This window comes from Peromyscus leucopus, chromosome 9, assembly GCF_004664715.2.
Source record: "Peromyscus leucopus breed LL Stock chromosome 9, UCI_PerLeu_2.1, whole genome shotgun sequence".
In the NCBI taxonomy this organism is placed as follows: Eukaryota; Metazoa; Chordata; class Mammalia; order Rodentia; family Cricetidae; genus Peromyscus; species Peromyscus leucopus.
The window spans coordinates 113,209,502-113,234,637 of NC_051070.1; the positions used below are offsets into that span (position 1 = coordinate 113,209,502).

The following is a 25,136-nucleotide window of genomic DNA, read 5'->3' on the forward strand; positions in this document are numbered from 1 at the left end:
CAGCCAAGGCTACATATACAAAGAAACCTTATCTCTAATAAATAAATGAATGAATGAATGAATGAAGAAAGAGAGAGAGAGAGAGAGGGAGGGAGGGAGGAGGGGAGGGAGGGAGGGAGGGAGGGAGGGAGGGAGGAAGGAAGGAAGGAAGGAAGGAAGGAAGGAAGGAAGGAAGGAAGGAAGGAAGGAAGGAAGGAGAGAAAAGAAGAACCACTGTATCCAGACTCCCATGGTGTATGAGCAGTCTATATTCAAAAACACTAAGACAACCAGAGGCCCTATCAGTCCTATCTGAAGCATAAGCCCAAAGAGAAACATTTCAGCCAAATCTTGGAAGCTCTATGCTTTTGTTGCCTCTAGTCAACTATACTTGACTACTGTGTTCCCCCTTTAAAACTCTATTTAATATAATTTGTACATTTTTCCTACTTTATTTTACTGTTTTAATTTTTCAGGGAACATTACAGGTGCTGGACATGGTGGCACACACATACAATCTCAGTACCTGAGAGGTTAAATTAGGAGAATTAGAGTTCAAAACCATTAACTACATGAAGCCCTGTCTAAAGCACCAAAAGCCAAAACAAAAAGTATAAACAATGTGGAACAACAAATTAGAGAGGCTGGAAAGATGGTTCAGTAGTTAAAAGTGATAGTTGCTCTTGCAGAAGACCCAGGTTTGATTCCTGACACCCATCCAGTAAATGCAGACCCAGGGGATCTAACACCATCCTCTAGCCTCTACAGGCATCCGGCACTCATGTGGTGCACGACATATATACAGGCAAAACACCCATACACTAAAAATAGAAAGCAAATATTAGAAAGTACACGATTAGCTTACAATCTTATATCACTGATCTGACAGAGAAAAACTATACTAAATGAGATGCAGTAGGAACAAGATTCAAACTCCCAAAGGCTTCAATTTGCAATTACAAGATGTAAGGATAACATTATAAAATATTTATAGACAAACCAGAACTGAAAATACATTTACACAAAACCTTATCAACAAATGTTTAAAATGTTTTCCTGAATAGTCAAGGAGTGAAAAAAAAAAAAAAAAACTGAGACACACAAAATGTACCATTATCCATACAATGAACTATTTAGCCATAAAAGGGAATTAAGTACAGATACATACTATAACATGGATGGATATACACACACACACACACACACACACACACTCAGTAAATGAATACAGGCACAGAAGTCACATAGTGTATGACTTTATTAACAAAAAAACACCCAGAATATATATATATATATATATATATATATGGCTGTTAGAGATTTGGAGGAAGAAAGCTGAGTGCTTAATTACTACAGGATTTCCTACTAGGGTTACAAAAAAGTTACGGAATTAAATAATGATACTGGTCAAAAATACTCATCTACTGCAAACTACTGAATTACTGCCTACTTAAAAATTACTCAAATGCCAGGCGGTGGCGTCACACGCCTTTAATTCCAGTACTCAGAAGGCAGAGGCAGGTGCTCTGTGAGTTCAAGGCCCGCCTGGTCTACAGAGCAAGTTCCAGGACAGCCAAGGCTGTTACACAGTGAAACCCTGTCCCAATCTGCCCCCCTGCCATCTCCAGCCAAAAGAAAAAAAAATGCAGGGGGTTAACAAATAAGTCTGACATACTCCTCTTCCTGGTCATAAAGACTACAGAAAATGAAGGAGAGGTATCAGAAAGAGAATTAGCAATCTCTCCAGAAATGAAGACAGAAATCCAGACCAAAAAAAAAAAAAAAAAAAAAAGATACGTAAGAAATTACTACCTAGATACTGTAATTCACATACACACACATACACACACACACACACACACACACACACACACACACACACACACACACACACGAAGGGGAAGGGGCAGGGAAGAGGTGAGAAAGGGAGAAAATAAAAACTAAAAAGCAACCAGAAAGCCAGATCTGATGACACAGGCCTGTAATCTCAGCTACTTGGGAGGCTGAGACAAGAGGATCACAAGTTCAAGGGCAGCCTGAGAAACTTAAGACAGATCCTTTCTCAAAATCTAAAAGAAAAAAGAAAGGGCTGGGAATTACAGCTTTGTGGGAGAACTGGTCTAGCATAAGTGAAGCCCCAGATTCCATGTTCAGTTCTGTGGGAGTTAAGGGCAAACTACCAAAAATATATACTTAGTTAAGAGCTGGCCTCTCACTCCTAACAGCAGCAAGAAAACACCTTGCAAGACAGGAATCCCATACTTGTACCCATATTAAAACCTTCTCTTGGACCAGGTGAGGTAGTATATGCCACTAATCACAGCCTTTGTTATCGAGAAGCAGGAAGAGATCACCAAGGTTAGCTCAGTCTACATAATGAGTTCCAAGCCAGCCAGGGTTACATAGTAAGACCATGTCTCAAAACAAATGAAAAAGTTTCTTAGTAAACTCCATTTTTTTTTCAAAACAAATAAAAATTGTCCCATTTCAACCATTATGGAATATATACTTATGAACAAAAGACGCATATAAAAACATGGAACTTAAATCTGGAAAACATCAAACTAACATCTATTCAGATTACAGTGCAATTAAGTTAGAAATAAGACAGCAAAAGAAAAGCTAATGATGTATATTTAAATCTGTAAATATGCTACTGGCAGACATGGATAGATGGCTCAGCAATTAGGAGCACCTTCTGATCTTGCAGAAGACTTGGTTTGATTCCCAGTATCTATATAGAGATTCAAGACCACCTGTAACTCCAGTTTCACAGGATCTGAAGTCCTTTTCTAGCATCCACAGGCATTAAGTATGCACACAGTGTACATACATACATGCATGCAAACACACACATAAAATAAAAACACGTTTTTCAGATAAATGCTTATGTCTCTCCTCAACAAAACAAATTAATTAACTATTCAGAAGTCTCTTTGTCTCATTTAGTATTCCATAAATATTTCTGACAATACAACATTAATAGTCACAATGTTTAATAAAAATGGGTCTACACAAAATCTGTCATGGGTAAAAGGAAGAGTACTATATCTACTTTACATAGCAAACTCCAAGCTAGCCAAGACTACACAGCAAGAGCTTGTCTCCAAAGTAAAAAAGTACTAACAGTAAAATACTATTAACTAAATGAGAGCACCCAACAGAGACCTTGTAGGACTTCCAGAGGCAAAAATAAACTGAAATATGGTAACTTATTAATATAGTATTTTCAAGGGATAATGGGAATATTTAAAGCTTTTCACTCACAAGTTTTTCTTTCTCCAGTTTTTGCAGTAAACACTCCATGTTACTTCCAATTCTTGTCTTTTCGACAACTTCATAAAGGCTACAATACATCCCATTCTTTAAAACTGATACAAAGAAAAAATACACAGTAAAATATCAAATCAGGTCTGCTTCTTGCATATTTTAGTAAAATGAAATTACTTTACCTTCATTGGGACCCAAGTATGTGTCTTTATAAAGCAATGCAGGAGGAATTTTCTGTTTCAAACAATCAATACTCATAACTGTTTCAACATCTAACTTCTCAGGACTGAAAGAAAATATAAGAGTATGTTTGGCATACCTGCACTTTTAACTCTAGCAATGTTATCAGACACATTGAAATATATTTAATGAGGGTGGGGGCTGGGGATGCAGCTCAGTTGGTTCAGTGCTTGCCTCGCACACAGAAGGCCCTGAGCTTAATCTCCAGTATCATATAATCCAGGTGTGGTGGCACATCCCTGTAATGCCAGCATTTGGGAGGTGGAGAAGGCAGGAGGAATCACAGGTTAAAGGTTATCCTCTGCTACACAGTGAATTTGCAACCAGATGCTACATTAGACTTTACCTCAAGGTCAACAAAATAAAATATACCTGATGGGATAAATTATTAATAGTTTAACCCTCATTCTAAAGAGGACCTGATATAAAAAGCTCAGGTATCTACACTCAAGTAAGTAGCAAATGGCAATATCGCCAACCTTACATCCTAAATCAGAAGCTAATCCTTCATGCCAACTTTACTAAGGAAAAGAATAGATAGTTGTCATTCACAGTTACAGTATGAGCTGGCATAGCTCTTCTTTTCTTTTGGAGATGCTGAGGATCAAACCCAAGGGTTGTACAGCAGGCAAGCATTCTACCACTGACCTATATCTTCAAGCATTACACTATCTTCTGCATATTAACAATCAACTTTTAATTCTAATATATGTCATATGAATCATAAACTATAAACTACACACACACACACACACACACACACACACAAACTTACCACATCAAAGCTCTTTTCAACAAAGAAATGTTTAACCACCACCACCCCCTTTCTTTGTGTTGAAGCAAGTTGTGCTATGGTTTGCATCACAGGTCTAGAACTCACAATGCAGCCAAGAGTACCTCTGAACTCAAGATCCTCTGCTTGAGCCTCCCATGTACTGAGATTATAAGTATGTTCCACCGTATGTAGCTAAAATTGGTCAACTTTTAAGTCTATTATATACAAACTGGTAAATATATCTAAGTAGAATAAAATTTAAACTCATCTTTCAGACTTAAAACCACTCAGGATAGACTATCCACCTGACTAGTCATCTTCAAAGTAGAGAACCAGAGCTTGTTTGCCAATTAACTTCCTGAAGTTACAGAAGCAACCATTTTAGAGAAAAATTAACATTTACATTTAAGTTTTTATGGACCACAGTAAAATTTAATATTGAAAAAAATAAATAGTAAGCAAGCCAGGAATGGTGGTGCATATCTATAATCCTATCACACATGAGGCTGAAGCAACAAAGACTGCCTGGGATATACAGTGAATTCCAATCCAGAGTAAGGTAATCTCAAACCAATTTTTTTAAAAAGAAACAAACAAGAAACTAAAGAAGAAACTGTCTTCTTAACTGTCAATTACTATTTCCTTTTTAAGTTGTCATTATACTTTGTTCTCATTTACTCTCCTTCCCCATGATCCTCCCCCAGCTCCACCCCACTATTTTATTTTAATGTAATATACTTACAGCTTGACAGGCAAAAAGGCACGAGTGGCCGACCTCAAAGAAATATAACATAGAAGCTTTCCTTTATTCAAAAGTTGTCCTTTCCACAAGGTGTAGTTAAATTTTTCTAAACAAAAGAAACAAGAGCCCAGTTGCTTGATGGCCCAGACGGTAAATATTTTCTAGAAATGAAAAGTATCTAAAAATAAGGTTTAAATACAAAATAAACATAGAAGTGACATGTCCTTCAGGGAAAGGTTCAAAATTTTAGTTTCAGGTATCTTTTTCCCTTTAACAAAAAACCATTCCAACTTTAAAGAACATCCAATCTGTCTAAGTGCCCTCATTAGAAGCAAAACAAACAATACACTGTCCCAAAGGAGACTATATTAAACCTGGTTAATGTCTCCTCTCTTCTGTTTATTTTTTCTTGTGATAAAGAAACTTAAAAAGTAGTAGTTTTAAATTTTCTTTATCAAAATTAAAAACCTCTGGTGAATATAATGTTTTTAAAGTATTCAATTGTAAAACCCATTTTTTCCCCCAATTCCAAGTGCTAGAAATTCTGGTCCACCTTCAGAAGCAGTAGCATCTTCTAAAAGGAGTCCTTATGTTTGAATGATCAAGAACTGATGCTACAACATTATAACATGACCTTCACTTGCTTTATTTCATATTTTTATTATGAAAATAAAACAAAACACTGAACTTATTAATCTTTCACTGTTTATATTTGCAACTTATGAAAGTAAAAAAAAATAAGACTCTTACCTATGTTTCTATCTGCATTAAAGCTGTTAGATCTACAAATAATTTTTTAAAAAGAAAGGAAAATTATTACTGATTGGAAACAACATGAAAGTTAACATTTAGGACCCTGACATACTGTCTGTGCTTTTGTTGTTGCTGTTGTATTTTCCAGTGCTGGGGATGGAACCCATCACCTTACACATATACAGCAAGCAATTTAAACTGAACTAAAGCACCAACCTGTGAGTGCCATTTCCAACGGAACTATAGAAGAGAACAAAATTCTTCCAAGTAAGAAAAACTTATTCTTTACAAAATTTAGTAAACCTAAATCTTAGAAGTACTTACTGTTCTATTACTGTATTTGCCAAAATTTATGAGAGCTGTTTTATATTTCAAAAAGTATCCATTAGCAGACATAAGACTATTAATACCTCTGTCAACTATATGTTGAAAATGATATAGGAAAAAATAAGAAAAAACAGCCTGTCTATATAAATTACATTCTTAGTCACTTAATAAATATTTAACTTTAAGCTCTTATTAATTACTAGGCACAATTCTAGGTAACAGAATTCTAAGTATAAACGGAACACAGTCCCTTATTTCAAACAAATGACAATCTAATGATGAAGAAAGTTAATTATCAACAAGTACTTATTATCAACAAGTTTCTTAGATGATGATGGTTTCAAGAGCTACACAGAAAAGACCAGTACAAGAGTTTAAAAGAAAAAAAAAAACAGAGAACACCCAACGTCAGGAAAGGCTAGAGGAATCCTAAGAAATAGCTATGCAATAACTGGGGAAAAGGAAGACCAGCAAACGTGGGGTCCTGAAGCTAAAGTCCTCATGGTACACTCATAGTACAGGATGGCTGTTTCATCCATCAGTGCTTGTTTGAGACAATCTAGGGGTCAACAGAAGGGATTCAAAAAAGTAGGAAAAGAGCCAAGCACTCTCAAACATTCAGGAGGAAGAAGAAGGTGGATCTCTCTAAGTTTGAGACCAATCTGGTCTATATAGCAAGTTCTAAGACAGCCATGGCTACAGAGTTTGTACCAAAAGAAAGAAGATGCTGGGCAGCGGTGGTGCATGCCTTTAATCCCAGCACTCGGGAGGCATAGCCAGACAGATCTCTGTGAGTTCGAGGCCAGCCTGGTACAGAGTGACATCCAGGACAGGCACCAAAACTACAGAGAAACCCTGTCTCGAAAAACCAAAAAAAAAAAAAAAAGGACAGCCAGACACACAAACACACAGAGAGATGGAGAGGGAGGGAAAGAAAGAAAATTAACAGTCACTACTTTCAGGGATATGACTCATTTATAAGTGGTATGTCCTTTAAAGACCATCTATGAAAAAATGCTACAGTAAATGTGTATGTCAGCATTCATACACATTAAGCAAAAGTGAGACACACACTCATCTCTGTATTAATGAACTAGTACTTGTCGAGGTTTTGAGAGCTTATTAATGTGGGGGAAAAAAACAAAACAGAAGTGCTGTATCAGTAGGACTTGGTAGCTCATACCAGCACTCAAGAGGCTGAGGCAGGATCTTCTCAATCTTAAACCTAAGCTATAGTAAACTCCAAGACAGCCTGGGCTATAGTATACAATACAACTCTATATCCAAAAAGAGTACTCCTTCTCAACAAGCACATTTGACTTTAAAAACTGACAGAGATCACCCTAGGGGGAAAAAAAAGCATCCTTAAAGATATGTATCATTTAAGATATGTGTTTTTGTTTTTGTTTTTTTAAATACTTAGAAAAGTTACTTTAAGTGTGTTTATGAACTCAAAAAGAAAATAATTATCACCTGATTCTTAAGACTAGGAATGTCTAGGCATTCCATTAAATAGTTCATTGGTTTGGGACACAGCTTTAGAGAAACATCTTTTTTGGTGTTGTTTTCCAGACAGGGTTTCTTTGTGTAGCTTTGGAGCCTGTCCTGGACCTCACTCTGTAGACCAGGCTGGCCTCGACCTCACAGAGATCCGCCTGGCTCTGCCTCCCAAGTGCTGGGATTAAAGGCATGCACCATCACCGCCCGGCTTTAGAAACTCAATTTTTAAGAGTTTCTAAACAAAATTAAACAAAATTTCTGTTTGGGGAAGGCAGGAACTCACGAAAAGAAGATGGCTTCAAATTCACTGGATAGCCAAGGCTGACCTCTATGTCCCAAGTGCTGGGAGTACAGGCATATAACACAACGAGTTAAAATCTCAAAGTACATGTAAACCAAAAAGAAAAAGCCCCACAATTTAGCTAGGTGAATAAAAGCAAATTTTAGTTCCTGTTTCCAAAGTAATGGTCATCCTTCATACTTACCATGAACATGAAAACATCTAGTTAATGTCAAAAAAGGTTGAAGAGATCAATGGAAGCTTCTGAACAATTTCTCTGTGTAAAATTGTCTTACCTCAGTGAAGACACAAACTTTGGAGTTTGTATATCATCTTTGTAAGTAAAAGACACAACTGCATATGGACAAACATGTCTTGGTCTCCGTCTTAGTTCATCAAAGCCATACTCATAAAAATAATACTAAAAACAAGAAAGCACAAAATTAACATTTCAGAATAGGCAAGTAGTAGAGAAGATATATTTATTTTATTAAAAACCTTTAAGCAACTCTGGTGGCAAAGAAACTTCCTTGAGCTTATCCACTTAACCAAAACAAAAAAATTGTACTTGCTATGTATTTTATGTACCAGATACCAAGGTATCCCAGAAGTTTACTTCTGAAGCGTTGACAAAAGGAATGTGCAATTAACTTACTAATGAAAATAAAATAAAATATAGCCTGAACTAGGTCAGCCCAGAAAAGGCAACTTGATTAAGAAAGTAAAAAATACTAAGGACAAAATTTCAACCAATATTAAGTATCATTTTTTGTGTTAGTGCAAAAGAAAACAAAACAAGAACTCAGTTGCAAAGAATGAAGCAAAGAAAGTGTGCAAAAGAAGACGACAAAAGCCTTTTCCCGCCCCATTTATGACAGTCATCATGCTGGAGTTTTCTGACTGCAGAAAACTGAGAAAGAATGCCTGAGCCTATAATCAAGTCCTTTTCTCTGGGAAATTACTGATTTCAATAATGTTATTTTTCTCAAAATACTTCCAAAACACTTTTTAAAAAAAAATATATAAATATATATATATATATGTAAAAAGCTCTGGTTTATAAGTTCTAGAAAACCCAGTTACTAACTATACTTCAAGCCTACCAACAACACTATTATCTAAAAGGAATGAATTAAGGAAGTTCCTGATGCCTTTTGTGAATAATTTTGGTTAAAACCCCCAGCCAAAGACAATTCAACAAAGAGCCAACAAACTATTTTCCACAAATACTGCAGAAAAATTTTGTTATTATTTTATGTTTATGAGTATTTGCCTACATATGTCTGTCTGGGCACCACTTGCCTGCCTGCTGCCTAAGGAAGCCAGAAGGCATCTGATCCGTTGGAACTGGAGTTACAGACATTTGTGAACTGTCATGTGGTGCTGACAAACAAATTCAGACCCTCTCCAAGAGTAGTCAAGGATCTTAACTGATCTGCCATCTGTCCAGCCCCAACAAAAAGGTTCACTATATAATGGAAGAGGACAATGCCCACAACTTGACATCTTATGCCACCAAGTAAAACCCCCAGGGCCAATAACAGGTTACATCTTCTTAACAGTTGGCCAAAGGAGTGCCACAAACCCATTCAAACATCACAGGCTATTGCCAAAGTTACTGGTTGCCCTGTACAATCTGACAATAAGGTCCTATTGCTGAATACATTATGTCATCAAACATGCAGAAATTGGGCTGGTGCCCAACTAAGGAGCTTCAACTCCTACCAACCAGCACACATGGTGCTGGAAGGTACTATGCACGCTACTAGAAGAGGAAAATAATCATCACTATTACTCAGCTATGAAATCCTTGACCTACAACAGCAATCGGCCTGCAACATATGCTAGTGCAATAGTGGTACACATTATTGGAGTAACCAAACGTTTTTCTATTGGATTTAAGGCCCCTTCCATGAGATGGAACCCTATGACTGCTAAAGTGGCCAAGAACCTGAGACTAAATAAGTCATGGGCCCTAGTGGAAAACCTACTACTATGCTGCAGGCCGCAGGAATATATCATAAGAACTCAGCTGGTTATGGAATCAGGGAATTCCTCCAGAGGAAGCCAAATCCCAAGGAGTTTTTGGTGTTACTTGGCTTGTTATATATCAGCTGTCTTCTGTTATGAAAATCATGTGTGCCTTCATAGTTTTCCCAATTGACTTTTCCCTAAGAAGGGCTAACAGTGTAGACTGATCACTCTCTGGACATACACATTCCAGGTATTTGGAGAACAGCCTCAGGAAAGGCTTTCTCTGGAATCAGATTATCTCCCTTGGCCACTTTCAAGGACTACAGGAAACACCACCCAGGTGGGCGCCCATTGTTAGTCCCAGGTGGACTAAAAATGATAACAGCCCACATGCAAGTCTCCTGACTTACGGTAAATTCCACAAGGAGACACCGCCTAGGAGAGGTGGACATTAAGTAATAGCTTTACACAATTTAGCTCGGACCCTCCCTATACATACTGAGACTTCCAGGGCATGGGAGGAGAAGAGAGAAGAGAATGGAAGAACCAGATGGGTAAGAACTTGAGAGGAACGAACTGAGATGGGGAAGAACTAGATTGAAGGGCTAGAAGAGAGGACAAGAGGAACGAGATGGAAGATGAGGAAGAGCCAGATGGGGAAGAACAAGATGAGGAAGAGCCAGATGAGAGAGAAGGAGACGGGAGAGGAGCTGATAGGGGAAAGAACTAGATAGATGAGAACCTAGAAGGGCCAGAACTAAGATGAAGGAATTAAGATAGAACATAGAGGGGATCGCAGACAAGTGTAGAGAGAAATCAGGCTAAAGATGACCTAAATATGAGAGCAGAATATAAGCTTGTAACTGTCACAGAATAATAAAGTATATGGACTAAGGAGTTTCGTGTACATAGATTCATTTCTTCCCATTAAAGATTAATTATCAGCTGGTTGTAGATTCTTCCCGGACCCTGGGAGGGGACTATCGAGGGGCTGGACCCCCAAAGTCCTCGATACTACTATTACTCTGCTAAGTGAACACATTAGTAAAATGACTCCTAATGACATACTACTATACCCATAGATCAGTGCATCACTCAACCCTCACAAGAGACGCTTCTTGTAGATGGGGATTAACAGAGACCCACAGCTGGACAATGTGTAGAGAGTGAGATACTTTGTAGCATTCAGTCCTAAATGGGATGTCTTTATCAAACTCTTCCCCACTCAAGGATCTATGCTAAGAGGCAGCACAAAGATTGTAAGAGCCAGAAATGGTAGATGACTCCAAGGAAACAGAATCACTTAGCCAAAACAGGGCTGATACTCATATGAACTCACACATGAGACCTACACAAGTTCAAACCATATAAAAATCCCAGAATGAAGAAGGGGAAGTAGACACAAAGTACCACCCCTAAATAAAAAGCTATTTGCAATTGATACCTGCTAAAAAGGGGAAAATCAATTTTCTCCAATGGAAAAACACTGTGTATTATATCAACTCCAGGGTAGGTCCCATGCCTAAGAGTAGTTGTTCAACAAAAAAACAGAGCCCTTGCTTTTTGTATGCATTTGTTTTAGTTTGGTAATTTCTGTCTTTTTTTGTTTGTTTATTTATCTATTTATTTTTGGAGAAAGAAAATGTAGTTGGGTAGGTAGAAAGGTAGGAAAGATTTTGGAGTTGAGGAAGGGAAAACAATTACATATATATATATATATATATATATATGGCACAAAAATTTTAAAATTTAATAGGCTGGCATCACTACTTTTCACATACAATCCATTAGTTACACACCTTTTACATGCTTATTAATGGGGAAAGCACACAGGCCTCAAACCTAAACAAAACTACAACTAAGAAATGCTGAGAGCAAGAAAAACAGTCTGGCCTAGAACTCATGATTTTCCCAGTACTGAGGGGGATAAGACAAGAGGATCATGAGTTTGAGGTCAGCCTAAGCTATATAACAAGACCTAGTATTAAAAAAAAAAAAAAAAAAGCCAGACAGTAGAAACAGGAATATCAGGAAAGAGCTCAGGGACAGCCTCTAGTACCTAAGACCCTGTATCAAAAAAAAGTAGCCTAGTGTAGTGGCACACACCTTTAATCCAAACATTTAAGAGGCTGAGGCAAAAGATATCTCTCAGTGAATCCGAGGCCAGTCTGGACTACTAAGCCAACCAAGGCTACATAGCGAGACCTTGTCACATAAAACTCCAAACAAACTTCATCAACAAAAAACTGACCATGTCAGCCGGGCGGGTGGCGCACGCCTTTAATCCCAGCACTCAGGAGGCAGAGGCAAGCGGATCTCTGTGAGTTCAAGGCCAGCCTGGGCTACCAAGTGAGTCCCAGGAAAGGCGCAAAGCTACACAGAGAAACCCTGTCTCGAAGAAAAAAAAAAAAAACTGACCATGTCAGTACATAGTTAATGCCAGCACTAGGCAGGCAGGGCAAAAAGATCTTTGTGAGTTCAAGGTCAAGCCTGATCTACATAAAGAGCTCAGAGATACATACTGAGACTTTGTCTCAAAAAAAATTTTTTTTTAGAAAAGAGAACATTGCCGGGCGTTGGTGGCGCACGCCTTTAATCCCAGCACTTGGGAGGCAGAGCCAGGCGGATCTCTGTGAGTTCGAGGCCAGCCTGGGCTACCAAGTGAGCTCCAGGAAAGGCGCAAAGCTACACAGAGAAACCCTGTCTCGAAAAACCAAAAAAAAAAAAAAAAAAAAAAAAAAAGAGAACATATATATAGTTTTCTGTATATCTGGTAAGGCTTAAAAATATACTCTTAAATTTGTATTCTTATACATCAATAGAACAAACCAAGTATTGTGATTTAAGATAGTCACCTTTACTTTGAAAAATAAATGGTATTTTATTCACCAACAAGATTTTTCTAGGGTCCTGAAATGCAGGCATTTCAAGATGTAATAAGCCGGGCAGTGGTGGTGCACGCCTTTGATCCCAGCACTGGGGAGGCAGAGGCAGGTGGATCTCTGTAAATTCAAGGCCAGCCTGGTCTACAAAGTGAGTTCCAGGACAGGCTCCAAAGCTACACAGAGAAACTCTGTCTCGAAGAAAAAAAAAAAAAACCCAAAACAAAAAAAAAAAAGATGTAGTAAGGTGATGCTGGAGAGATGGTTCACAGTTAAAAGTGCTTGCTTGCTTGATCCTGAGGACCCGAGTTTAGATCCCAGTACCCTCTTAACAAGCCAGGTGAGTATCCCATAACTCCAGCTCTTATCTGATCTGATCCCCTTTCCTTTGGCTTCCTGTATGCACACACTGGGAGACAGACACACATAAATACAATAAATCTGTCACATTAAAATGGATCCAAATACATACCTGAGTAAGCTCATAGGCTCTGTAAGCCAAAAGGGATGTAATTCTACTGGCATTTTTAGACACATGACATTCATGCTTTGGTGTAGGATCCAAAGCATTTTTACTTAACATAGGTTCCAAGCTTTTCACACTCAGAGGATCATAAACACTCTTTATTTTACCCTAAAATAAAGAAAATATTTTAAGTATCCGTTTAACATCATTTTTACTATACGCTATTATAATAAGGAAATACAAGTACTATTAAACTATTTACCTACTTATATTATCAACACGTTACTTTTTTCCCCATTATTTTCTTCAGAAAACAGTTGTGTGTGTGTGTGTGTGTGTGAGAGAGAGAGAGAGAGAGAAAGAGAGAGAGAGAGAGAGAGAGAGAGAGAGAGAGAGAGAGAGAGAGGGAGAGAGGGAGAGAGGGAAAGAGAGAGAGGGAGGGAGGGAGGGAGGGAGGGAGGGAGGGAGGGAGGGGGAAAGGGAAAGGGAGAGGGAGAGGGAGAGGGAGAGGGAGTGTGAATGAGAGAGAAACCAGTGAGACAGTTCAGCAGGTAAAAAACACCAAGCCTGATGATCTGAGTTTGATTCTCAGGATCCACAAGGTAGAAGGAAGAACTAGCTCCCCCAACTCCCCAAGTCTTCCTCTCATCTTCACATGCATCCTGTGACATTGGCACCCACACCCACATACATTATATTAATAAATAAACATAAAAAGATCGCAAACCAATTACTCTAAAGAGTCTAGAGTATCTTCATATACCACCAAATACAGACTTTTAATTCAAAAACTCCTAAAGTCATGAGAACACTTAAAATTGAATGTTAAATGTTATCTTTGATATGTACAAATAAAAGTGAAAATTACCTTCATTATTTTAAAAATAACAACATCACCCACTGCCCCAGCTTCCAAAGGATTAGCCTGTAAGAGATCTGCATATCTACACAGATATACACCTAACAGAAAAAGACAAACAATTTAAACAATTAGGTTTGTTTTTTTAATCAAAATATTTAACCAATAATAAAAACGGAGGTGTGGCAACTTTTTAAAAGCAATACTAGAGACAGTAGAGATAGCTGATGCTTAAACCAGAGTAAAACATGAAATTAATCACGTTTTTTCAAAATCATTTTGGCCAGAATAAACATTTTAAATAGTGATATTTGATCAATTAGAAGTATGTAAAATCAGAAACAAAGAAATAAAATCAGCATTACATTTCAGAACTTAATACTAGTCTCCTTGTTTGAAAATATAAAAAACATACAGATTTATTAGTGACTATAAGCAGATTACATCAAGAGTTTTAAATGGCAACTTCATAGTAGTTGAGTATAAATGAAAAACAAAAAAAATTACCCATGGAAGGACTGCCCAGAATAGTTATTTTGGACTGGCCCACCTGCAATCCTTTTTCACATATGCTTTGAACCTAAGTAAACAAAACAAAACATTTCAGTTTGAAATCATAACAAGAAAAATTTATAAAATTTCAAAATGTAATCTTATAAACTATACCTTACAGAAATTTTACACACAAACGTCAGGTAACTATTATGTATTAATGTTAAACTTGTTTAAATTTCTTAGGTAATCCTATCAGAAACTTATCTTTATTTATGCTACTTGTGGCAGATACTGTCATAAACGAAAGAAAATTAAGACCAGAAAAATATTTTAAGATTTTTAATACTCTTATTTATGTGCAATATGTATTTGTGTGTGGCAGTACCCTCAAACACCAAAAGAGGGCAATGGAATCTCTGGAGCTGGAGTTACAGGCACTTGTGAGCTGACTAATATGGGTGCTGGGAATGGAACTCAGGTCCTCTTGAAGAGCAGCAGCAAGTATTCTTAACCTCTGAACCACTTCTCCAGCCCCAAGCAAAATATCTAAAGAGAAAGTTAACCACTACTTTTAATTAAAGGGGAAAAAAATGGCTATAAGAATATAGTCCGCATTATATAAGACAATCTTGTTTTCATAAAAGAAAATGTTTAATCAAGCATGTTCTAAGAGAAGAAACAAAAACGATCAGAGAAACAATTACATTTGAAAAAGAAATTTCAAAACATATACTTTGCCCCACTGAATCATTTCTTCTACTTACATGTCAATAAAAACATTAGGTTACGGTGAATGCCTAGAACCCCAGATGGCTGAAATACCCCCAAGTTCAAGAACAACCTTATCTCAAAAAACAAAAACAAAAACAAAACCAACAAGGGCTGGAAAGACAACTGTTTAAGAGCTCATACTGGTCTTCTAGAGAACTCAAATTTAATTCTCAGTATACTTATATCAGGCATGAGTTACTCTGCCTGTAACTCTCACTCTAGGAAATCCAATATACACCTAAACTCATGTGCATACACATACACTTCATTAAAAATAAAGATAAACCATAAAGAATAAACAAGGATTAGGTAAGATGGCTTAGTAGGTAAAGGCACCTACCACCAAGACTGACAACCTGAATTCAACACTCTCTCTTTCTCCCTCTCTCTCAGAAAAAAGTTGCTATATACTTACCAAACGTATTGTTGAATAATTGTGAAACTCATAACTTACAATGGAAACAGAATTATCTCACCTGGTATCGATCAACCATGAGAAATGCGTAAGATTCTGAAAGTTCCTTATCCAAACGACCATCAAACTTCAGTTCTCTTCTCTTTTCTGTAAACTAAAAGAAATTAATCTATAACTACTCAGCATGATTGTTTCATTAAGCTTAGCATTGAAGAACTTTCCTAAGAAATCTCAAACCTATCAAAATTAAGATCTTTCTCTATGCTTTCTGCTATTCAATGTTCAATTTTATTTCTTCCCATTTTAATTCCCCATATACATATAAAACAGTCCAAAGTATCTAGTACTTACCAATTTTAGCCAATTTTCTATTAAAAGTTTACTATGCCGCCAATCACCTCAAAGATTATAAACTGATGTTTTGTTATCTTTTTATCTCCCACTTAACATGGTATACTGAATAATGGGTGTTTTAATTTATTTAACCCAGGCATAGTGGCAAGTGGGATTTAACCTTGTAAAGCCAGCAGTCTGGAGACTGAAGCAGTAAGATTCCTTTGGGTTCAAGGCCAGCCTCTGTTACAGATTGGGACCCAGTCTAACAGTATGTTCCATATTCGTCAAGTCACCTAAACTGCTGGATTTACTTTTAGATCCAAACAGATATCTATTTAAAGTACAGAACAGCAAGCATTTTGTATTTGTATTCAGGCTACCTCTTCAACCATGTACTATAATTTCAGATAACATTTCCATAAACAATTAACAAAAAGCCGGGCGTTGGTGGCACACGCCTTTAATCCCAGCACTCGGGAGGCAGAGCCAGGTGGATCTCTGTGAGTTCGAGGCCAGCCTGGGCTACCAAGTGAGCTCCAGGAAAGGCGCAAAGCTACACAGAGAAACCCTGTCTCGAAAAACCAAAAAAAAAAAAAAAAAAAACAATTAACAAAAAATCCCTACTATACCATGAAATCACATCAAACTATCAATAATTTTTATTTTCTCTAAAACTGGTAACAGTGCCCTTCAGGAAGTGCCCTTCAAAGTTAAATTTTGTTAGCATATCATTAACTATTATAAAACCAAACTTTGTAACATTTCATATCCATTAGAAAGCCATAAATATTAAACATTGTAAAATTCCATTTGTGTGTTACCTCAGAATTATACCCGCTGGCTTTTCCTATATTAAACTCAAAGAATATCTAATTTGTATATGAAGTTAGGATTCATTGTCAACTGTTACCCTTTGTATATACTTAAATTTCACTAAAATTAACAATACGGCCGGAAATTTTAGAAAAAAAAAAAAAAAAAGGTTATTTTCTAACCAAACACATTAAATCGTATTTCATTATCTTTCAATATAGACATTTAATTACCATGTATAAAATAGGAAAAAAAAGTCCTTGTCAATTTACAATTAAGTACTCTTATAGTAAGTTATCCCTAAGTGAATGACTTAATTTCAGGATTCTGCATAGCTACACATTAGTAACAATTAAACACAGCAGATAAACATAGTATAGCAATAAAAGAGATACAATTTAGGAGGGGAGATTTATCTGAGGGGTTGAGCACTTGCTTAGCATTGAGTCGGATCCAGGGGTTTAATTCCTAGCACTACAAAAAAATCATTTAAAAAATTAAAAAAGGATTTCTTCCCCATGCTAATTACATACCTCTTTTTCCAAAAGGTCATTATGTATCAAGCAAGCTCGTCTATAGTTAAAATTTGTTACTGAGGATGGCTCAAGGTAAGATGAATGGAGAATATTTAAAACATCTTCAAATTCTCTAGAACCTGGAGTTAATTGCTGGAAAAGTGCTAAAAAAACAAAAACAAAAAACCAATTGTAAGATCATAAATGTACATTTTTCTGGTTTTTTTTTTTTTTTTTGGTTTTTTGAGACAGGGTTTCTCTGTGTTTTTTTTTTTTTAATATCTAACTTCAAATGAACAAAAGGCATCAAAAGTTACTTCATTTTATGATGTGCAAGACTGAAGATGACCAACTAGACAGCCCAGCAGGTGAAGGTGCTTCCTGCACAGCCCTGATAGCTGAATTCCAGAATCCTCATGACTCAAAGGTGTCCCCTACCCCTCACTTGCATACACATGTGCACATGTACTTTTTGCACACAAATACTTTTTTTAACTCACTAAAGAAAAATTAAGACTTTACCTAGACTAACTAGTTCCCTCAGCAATGAGAATCTGGCCTCACACACAAAAAAAGGTTGCAATTTTACAAACCTCAGGGATGCTACATTGACAATCTAAAACTGCTTAAACTCTTGTAATAACCTATACATGTACTCAACTTGTCTCAATTACTACTTACATTACACTCAAAAAGTATGTCTAAGACTATGATAGTTTAGCAAATATAAAGATTTACCATATATGAAAGCTTAAACCCAACTCATGTCTCTAATTCCTATACTTGAAAGGCAGAGAAAAGAGGATAATCAAAAGTTTAGAGGCAGCCTGATCTGTCTTAAAAAAAAAAAAAAAAAAAAAAGGGCAAAGTCCAATTTTAGCCAATGAACACATAAAATGATTGTTTACATTTAGTAATAAAGTTAGAGTAATGTGCAGTACTCAAATAGCTTTATTATTGATATAAAATAGAACATTTTTAACTACCAAATGTTAAAATGAATGCAAGGCTTTGAGCCAAGCCAGCAGTGTTGTCTTTTGTTTTGTTTTTTCTTTCCTTTTTAAGACAGGGTTTTCCTGTATAGCCCTGGCTGTTCTGGAATTCTGTAGACCAGGCTGGTCTTGAACTCAAGAGATCCTCCTGTCTCTGCCTCTGAGTGCTGGAATTAAAGGTGTGAACCACTTTATCCTAGCTATTTGATGGCTAAGTACAGAGCTAGTTCAAGGATGGCCTGGGCAACTTAGACTTGTCTTCAAAACAAGAAGTAAAAAGTAATAGAACATTTGCTTTGAATGTTTCAATACCAATACTGGAACAACAAAACAGTTCACAGAGTTTTAGAGCAAAAACTGAAATAGCAGATTTGTCATTTACTGGCTTTGTAGCAGATGATATATAACGTAATCAAACAGCCCAGTTCTCTCATTATAAAATAGGAAACTCCACTTCTAATAACCATTATATGCCAAGTACATTATGTAAGGCAGTACACAGAAAAAAAGTACTAAGCAGAACAAAGCAGCTGGTGTAAAGTTAACACAATGACATTTGTATGCCTTGTGTTTTCACCATTCTACATTCCATTTGATTTTCTTCTTCCATCTCTGATACAAGTTCTTACCGGGCAGTCAAGGCTAACCTCAAATCCTTTTTTTAGTCTCTCGAGTGCTGGAAATACAAGCATGTCTCACCACATCTGACTCAAATTTGTATGCATGCATGAACGTGGTATGCTCATGCCAAGATGTACATGTAGAGATCATAGAACACCTTTCAGATCAATATTCTCCTTCCGTGGTTCCAGGAGTCAAACTCAAGCTTACACACATAGTGAACTGTGCTTTTTTTACCCTGAGACAACTCTCCGGCACTGGATTTTTAAAACATTAAATCATCTAACCTGTTTAATAACCAAGCATGGTGGCATATGCCCTTAATCACAACATTCAGGATAGACAGATCTCTTAGTTTGAGGTCAGTTTGTTCTACAGCTTAAGTTCCAGGACAGCTAGAGCTACATAATGAGGTCCCAACTCAAAACAAAAGAAGCCAACACACAACAATAATTTGGCCTTAATAACCTTAAATTTCTAATGTATACATGAAAGTTTTCATTTAATAAATTTCAAATATCAGATCTACACATATAAACTTTCCACAAATCAAAAAAGGCATACTTTTTTTTAATGTAGACAGAACTATTCACAGAAACAATTATCCTCACCATTTATCTGTATTTTTTTCAAGACATTATTTAAAGTCAACAAATATTAAGTAACTTTTGGGTTCCACTGAAAGCACTGATATATGATATTTATATATTTCAACACAAGGACTCACCAAAAAAAAAAAAAAAAAAAAAATCCATAATAGTCTGAAATTCATTACGTAGCCTAGGCTGACCTCAGCTGTGCCATCTTCCAGCTTGAGTCCCCAGTACCGGGGTTATAAGCAGTTGCCATCACTCTCAGCTTTATACATACTCTTAGAAGTATGCCACTTTGCGGGGCTGTAGAGACGGCTCAGTGGTTAAGAGCATGTGCTCTTCAAGAGGACCTGAATTCAATTCTCAGCATCATGTCAGGTGCCTCAACCACCTGTAACTCCAGCTTCAGAGAATCCTACACCTTTGGCTTTCTTAAACACCTGTACCCATGTGTACATCCTCATGACACACACATACATACACATAATTAAAAAGTAAATACTTAAAAAGTATGATACCTGAAAGCTAACTATAAATAAGCTGTTTTTATTGTACTTTCAATTTATTTTTATTGGACTATAAAAGATACAATGTCAAGTGGCATACCCATTCTTTAACTAGGCATACACAGTATTAGTCTAAAAATGAAGAGTTACTGTGTGTGCCAGGTAAAAGCCAATGCATACCTACTTTAAAGATAACATACGCAAACATCCTGAAGAATAAATTCAACATGGTTACAATAATGCAATTGAAAAGAAAAAGTGGCTGGTAGGATGGCTTAGCTGGCTGTGCAAGCCTGATAAACTGAGTTTGGGTCCCTGGAAGCCACGGAAAATGCCAGGTGCTGGTTAAGTTACAAGGTAGGAGGCAAACAGAACTGTTCTCAGGAAGCTCATGGGCCAGCTACCCTGGAGTAGAAACCAGAGAAGAAGGAAGAAAGAAAAAAAAAAAAGGCTGACTATAAGTAAACTAAAAAGAAAAAAAAAAAGACATTCAAATAGAGTAAGATTACTAAGAGTATCCTATAATCAAATCTGTAGATGTATCCAATAATAAATAAAGTGTCAACTCCATGAGAACACAAACTACATCTGACTTGTTCATTTCATCTTTCCCATACACTAGTAAGTAGAAATATGAGCAGTCCCGAGTGTACTCAATGGTTAAAGTACACACAGGCAGTACTTTTTTTTTTTCTTTTTTAAAGTTGATATAAAGAGTTTTTTCACTTTCAAAGTTTAAAATCACTATAAAAGCTGAAGCACGGATCACAAGGAGCTGCTTTCCCAATATGCACTAAGTGAATGAATATGCTACCCTAAAGCCATTATACTCGCACATCAAGATGACTTAGGACAGATAGTAACAGGCCCACACAGCCCACTTGTTATAGTTCCAATCCCAGCAAACACTTGATGGAGGGGTGTGTGTCTGCTTTTGAACAAAGAAATGATTTACTATTTAGACCTAGGTGCACACCATATGAATTTACTTCCATATCAGAATATCAATAAAATTTAGGCCCTGTCACAACAAAACCAGGACAGAATTGCAGAAATCAGGGAGATTTGTCTGACAATCAGAACAAACACTGGCTGTGCTTCTATTCTCACAGTAGCAACAAAAGTTTTATGTTGAATACAAGCTCCAACTACCAAAATGTTTGTTTTAAATTAAGATTTAGTGATAAAGCACTTCTCCTAGCATGCACAAAACCTGGGTTCAATCCCAATAAATTGCAATCAAAATAAAAAATAAGAAGGCAGAGCAGGCTCTTGCTAGCGCAGCAGAGTAGAACACACCTATAATCTCAGCACTCAAAAGGCTGAAATTGAATTAATACAAATTCAAGGCCATCCTGGGCTATGTACAGAATACCAGGCCAGCCAGTGACATATACGGAAAGGAGACCCTATCTCAGAAGAAATTAACAAAAAGATCGATTCATACATACATAAATACTATCATAAAACAAAACCCAAGAATAGAAAATAGAAACAGATGTTTAAATTTGTTTTATAGGAATGGTGGATAATTCTATTTTTGTTACCATTACCTCCTGTTAAACTAATTTTAAAGTTTACACAGAAATTACTTTCCTTAAGCTGACAACACTACTTCCAACCAATCTAATCATGAACAAAACTTCATCAAACACTGGGCTGACAACATAGTCCAGTGGTTCAGAGTGCTTATCGCTCCTGCAAAGAACCTAAGTTTGATTCCCAGTAGCCATGTCAGGTAGCCTAAGGTCTGTAACTCCAGCTCCAGGGGAGTTGATGCTTCTGGTCTTCAAGGGCACCTGTTATCACCTGCACATACCACACCTCTCCAACACACATACGTATAAAAATAAATTACAGAGACACACACAAATAAGTCAAACATAAAATTGCATAAATTAACTCTTTGTAAAGTACTAAACATTTACAATTTAATCCAAAGCAATGTCCTGTACAGTCATGTCAAGAGTAACTAAAACATCTGCTAATGGGGGAAAACAAGTCATAAAAAATAGAATAATAGAAATAACTACTACTGCCGGGCGGTGGTGGCGCACGCCTGTAATCCCAGCACTCAGGAGACAGAGGCAGGTCGATCTCTGTGAATTCGAGGCCAGCCTGGTCTCCAGAGCTAGTCCAGGACAGGCTCCAAAGCTACAGAGAAACCCTGTCTTGAACACCCCCCCCCAAAAAAGAAGTAACTATTAACTATTACTTTAGGTCAAACAATAAATACCTGTGTCCTAAGCATTTCACATTTCAAATGGATTCACTAGTTAGGTCACAATTATTATTTCACTGATTTTTTTCCCCCAACAATCATTTGTATAAAATAAAATTACACTATCTACTTTTAAAGACTTTAAGGCCATGTGCTGGCAATGGCAGTTTAGAAATTTATTAAGTTCACCTTCTGTACATTCCCTGGTGGTCTGTTTTATATCTTAAAATATCTCACTAGGAACCATCCATTTCACTTAGTAAAGTCACTATCCAAAATACTATTTCCTGAATTCTGACAGTTACTGAGTCTTAGCACTAGTAGGTCACCAACACTTTGAGATACTGAAATCTTTACACATATCATCTCAGGTATCAAAAACACAAGTACAATATGCCTCCTTCTCAAAACTGAAACAAGTAACAAGACAAACTAACCTGAGACAGGTAAGTTATGGTGACCCCAAAGCTCCAAAATTAATGGATAATTAGGTGGGACTCAAATTCAAGTTCTCTGGCACTAAGGTTATATGTAGGTATGAGCTACCCAAACATATCAAGTCAGAAAAAATGTAATTGTTCCTTATTTTGCACACCAGAAAATCATGAGACATGTGGGCACAGGAAATGAACTATTTTAAAAGAAAATTTCATTTCTAACAAGTTTTCTACCCTTGTCTTTTAAGTCTATTTTTCTAAGTGTATGGGTATTTTGCCTCCATTTATTGTCTATGTACCATAGCATACCTAGTATAGAGTTACAACCAGTTGTAAGCTACCATATAGGTGCTGGGAACTGAATCCAGGTCATGTGGAAGAGCTGTAAATACTCAACCGCTGGGCCCTCTCTCCAGTTCCTTCTTTCAAGTCCCTCAAATTTTTTTTTTCTAATTTTATTTTTGTAGAGAAAGAATGGGACCATAAGACATTACTTGTTGATTACAAAAGTTAAAACGAAGTAAGCAATGGTAACACCTGCTGTAATCCTAGTACTAGGGAGGTGAGATAGGAGATCAGGAATTCAATGACAGCCCAGGCTACTTCAGACACTGTCTCAGAAACAGAAGGTTAGTAACAGAAACAACAAAGTTTTTTCACACATTAAGGAAAATAAATAATTTGCTTAAATCCCATAAAAAGCACGTCAGAAAGATGGGTGAGTGAACTTCCTATCGGTTTCCCTATTGACAAACTAGTTACAGATATATTCCACAAAACCAAACACCACACATCTAGGACATCTGGAGATAGTTAGGATAAGGAAACCGATAGGTACTAAAAAAAATCAGAACTAAAGCCAGATGCAGTGGTGATTATCTCAAGATTATTCAAGAGGCTAAGGTAAAAGAATGATTACAAAATAGTGAGTTCAAGATCAGCTTGGTCTATATAGTAAGACTGTGTCTCAAAAAAGGTTAAAAAAAAAAAAAAAAAGAACTTGAATTTAAGCGTCATGATTCCCAGATATAGCACCGAAATCCCTCCCCACCCAAAAAATATGTTTAGGTCAGGTATGTAGCACGTACCTGTGGCTAGGCAGAATTTTGAATTTTTAGTCAGCCTAGGCCACATGGAAATATCTTGTTTCAATGAAAAAATAAATAAAAATAGAAACAAAAATCACAGTTAAGAATTAAGTTTACACCTAGGCCCAATACCACAGGCCTGTAATCACAACCACTCAGGAGGCTGTAGTATAATGATCCCAAATTCTAGGCCACCCTGGCTTATACAGTGATTTCAGGACCAGCTCTGGGCATCTTAAGTAAGACACTTCTCAAAATAAAAAGTAAAAAGACAGCTAATGATAGAAGTCAATGGTTACATGCTCTCCAAGCATAGATGAAGCCCTGGGTTCCATCCCTACTGCCACACCCACAAAACACACACACACACACACACACACACACACACACAAGATTTTACCTTTAAGCAACTGGCAATATGTTAAAAAAAAAAAATAGCAACTTTGTTCTTTAATCAAAAGAACATTTTCAATTAGTTTGATCAATTTATTTTGTGCCAGTGCAGACCTTCTTGTATTATATATACATGATATACTGAACTTTAGAGAACATGGAATGCTGTTATCAAAACACATAATCAGAATATAAGTTTTCTGACTTAAAAGTAATTATAACTAGAGTAGCCAATGGATGGGACTTCAATGTATCTCTACAGGGCATTTGCCTGCCATGCAATAAGTCATAAGTTCCATCCCAGAACCACAACAACACAAAGAACAGCAGCTGAATGCGATAACATATCTACAATTCCAGCATTTAGGAGGCTGGGACAGGAGGTCAAGACAGGCCCATAGAATAGTGGTAACTGTCAGCTCTGGTCAGAAAAGCTTCGTTTTGCAGTGGGTGACTATTAAAAGCAGAGAATAAATGACTGAATGCTAACCATGAACAGAATATCTAGCCGGGTGGTGGTGGCAGCGGCGCATGCCTTTGATCCCAGCACTCGGGAAGCAGAGGCAGATGGATCTCTGTGAGTTCGAGGTCACCCTGGACTACAGAGGGAGTTCCAGGAAAGGGAGTTCCAGGAAAGGCGCAAAACTACACAGAGAAACCCTGTCTCAAAAAAACAAAACAAAAAAAAAGAGTATCTATCACTCCCTCCAAGGTCTAGCAATGTTGGTAAAGGATGTGTGTGTAGCCTTTAATTCAACCATTGTGATTACCTATGTATGATCTATACAAAACTGAGAAAGGAGGGATAGAGCTCCCTCTCTGAGGATTTATACTGTTAAAGGTTGTGGGAGTGGGCGATGCTTCTCTTCTGTGGTTCAGATTGGGTAAGATGT

At 36.9% G+C, this 25,136-nt stretch overlaps 1 protein-coding gene across 3 annotated transcripts in view; it reads right to left on the minus strand.

Moving 5' to 3' along the window:
* Tasor (transcription activation suppressor) overlaps positions 1 to 25,136 on the minus strand; it is a 59,530-nt gene that overhangs the window by 28,629 nt on the left and 5,765 nt on the right. For all 3 annotated transcript variants that reach the window (XM_028882400.2, XM_028882399.2, XM_028882401.2), the window contains exons 2-11: positions 17,411 to 17,556; positions 15,790 to 15,882; positions 14,555 to 14,627; positions 14,057 to 14,148; positions 13,195 to 13,356; positions 8,163 to 8,287; positions 5,757 to 5,788; positions 5,007 to 5,112; positions 3,432 to 3,535; positions 3,247 to 3,350 (exon numbers count right to left, since the gene is read on the minus strand). In XM_028882400.2, coding sequence (XP_028738233.1) covers positions 3,247 to 3,350; positions 3,432 to 3,535; positions 5,007 to 5,112; positions 5,757 to 5,788; positions 8,163 to 8,287; positions 13,195 to 13,356; positions 14,057 to 14,148; positions 14,555 to 14,627; positions 15,790 to 15,882; positions 17,411 to 17,556 — 1,037 coding nt within the window. The remainder of the gene's footprint in view (positions 1 to 3,246; positions 3,351 to 3,431; positions 3,536 to 5,006; positions 5,113 to 5,756; positions 5,789 to 8,162; positions 8,288 to 13,194; positions 13,357 to 14,056; positions 14,149 to 14,554; positions 14,628 to 15,789; positions 15,883 to 17,410; positions 17,557 to 25,136) is intronic.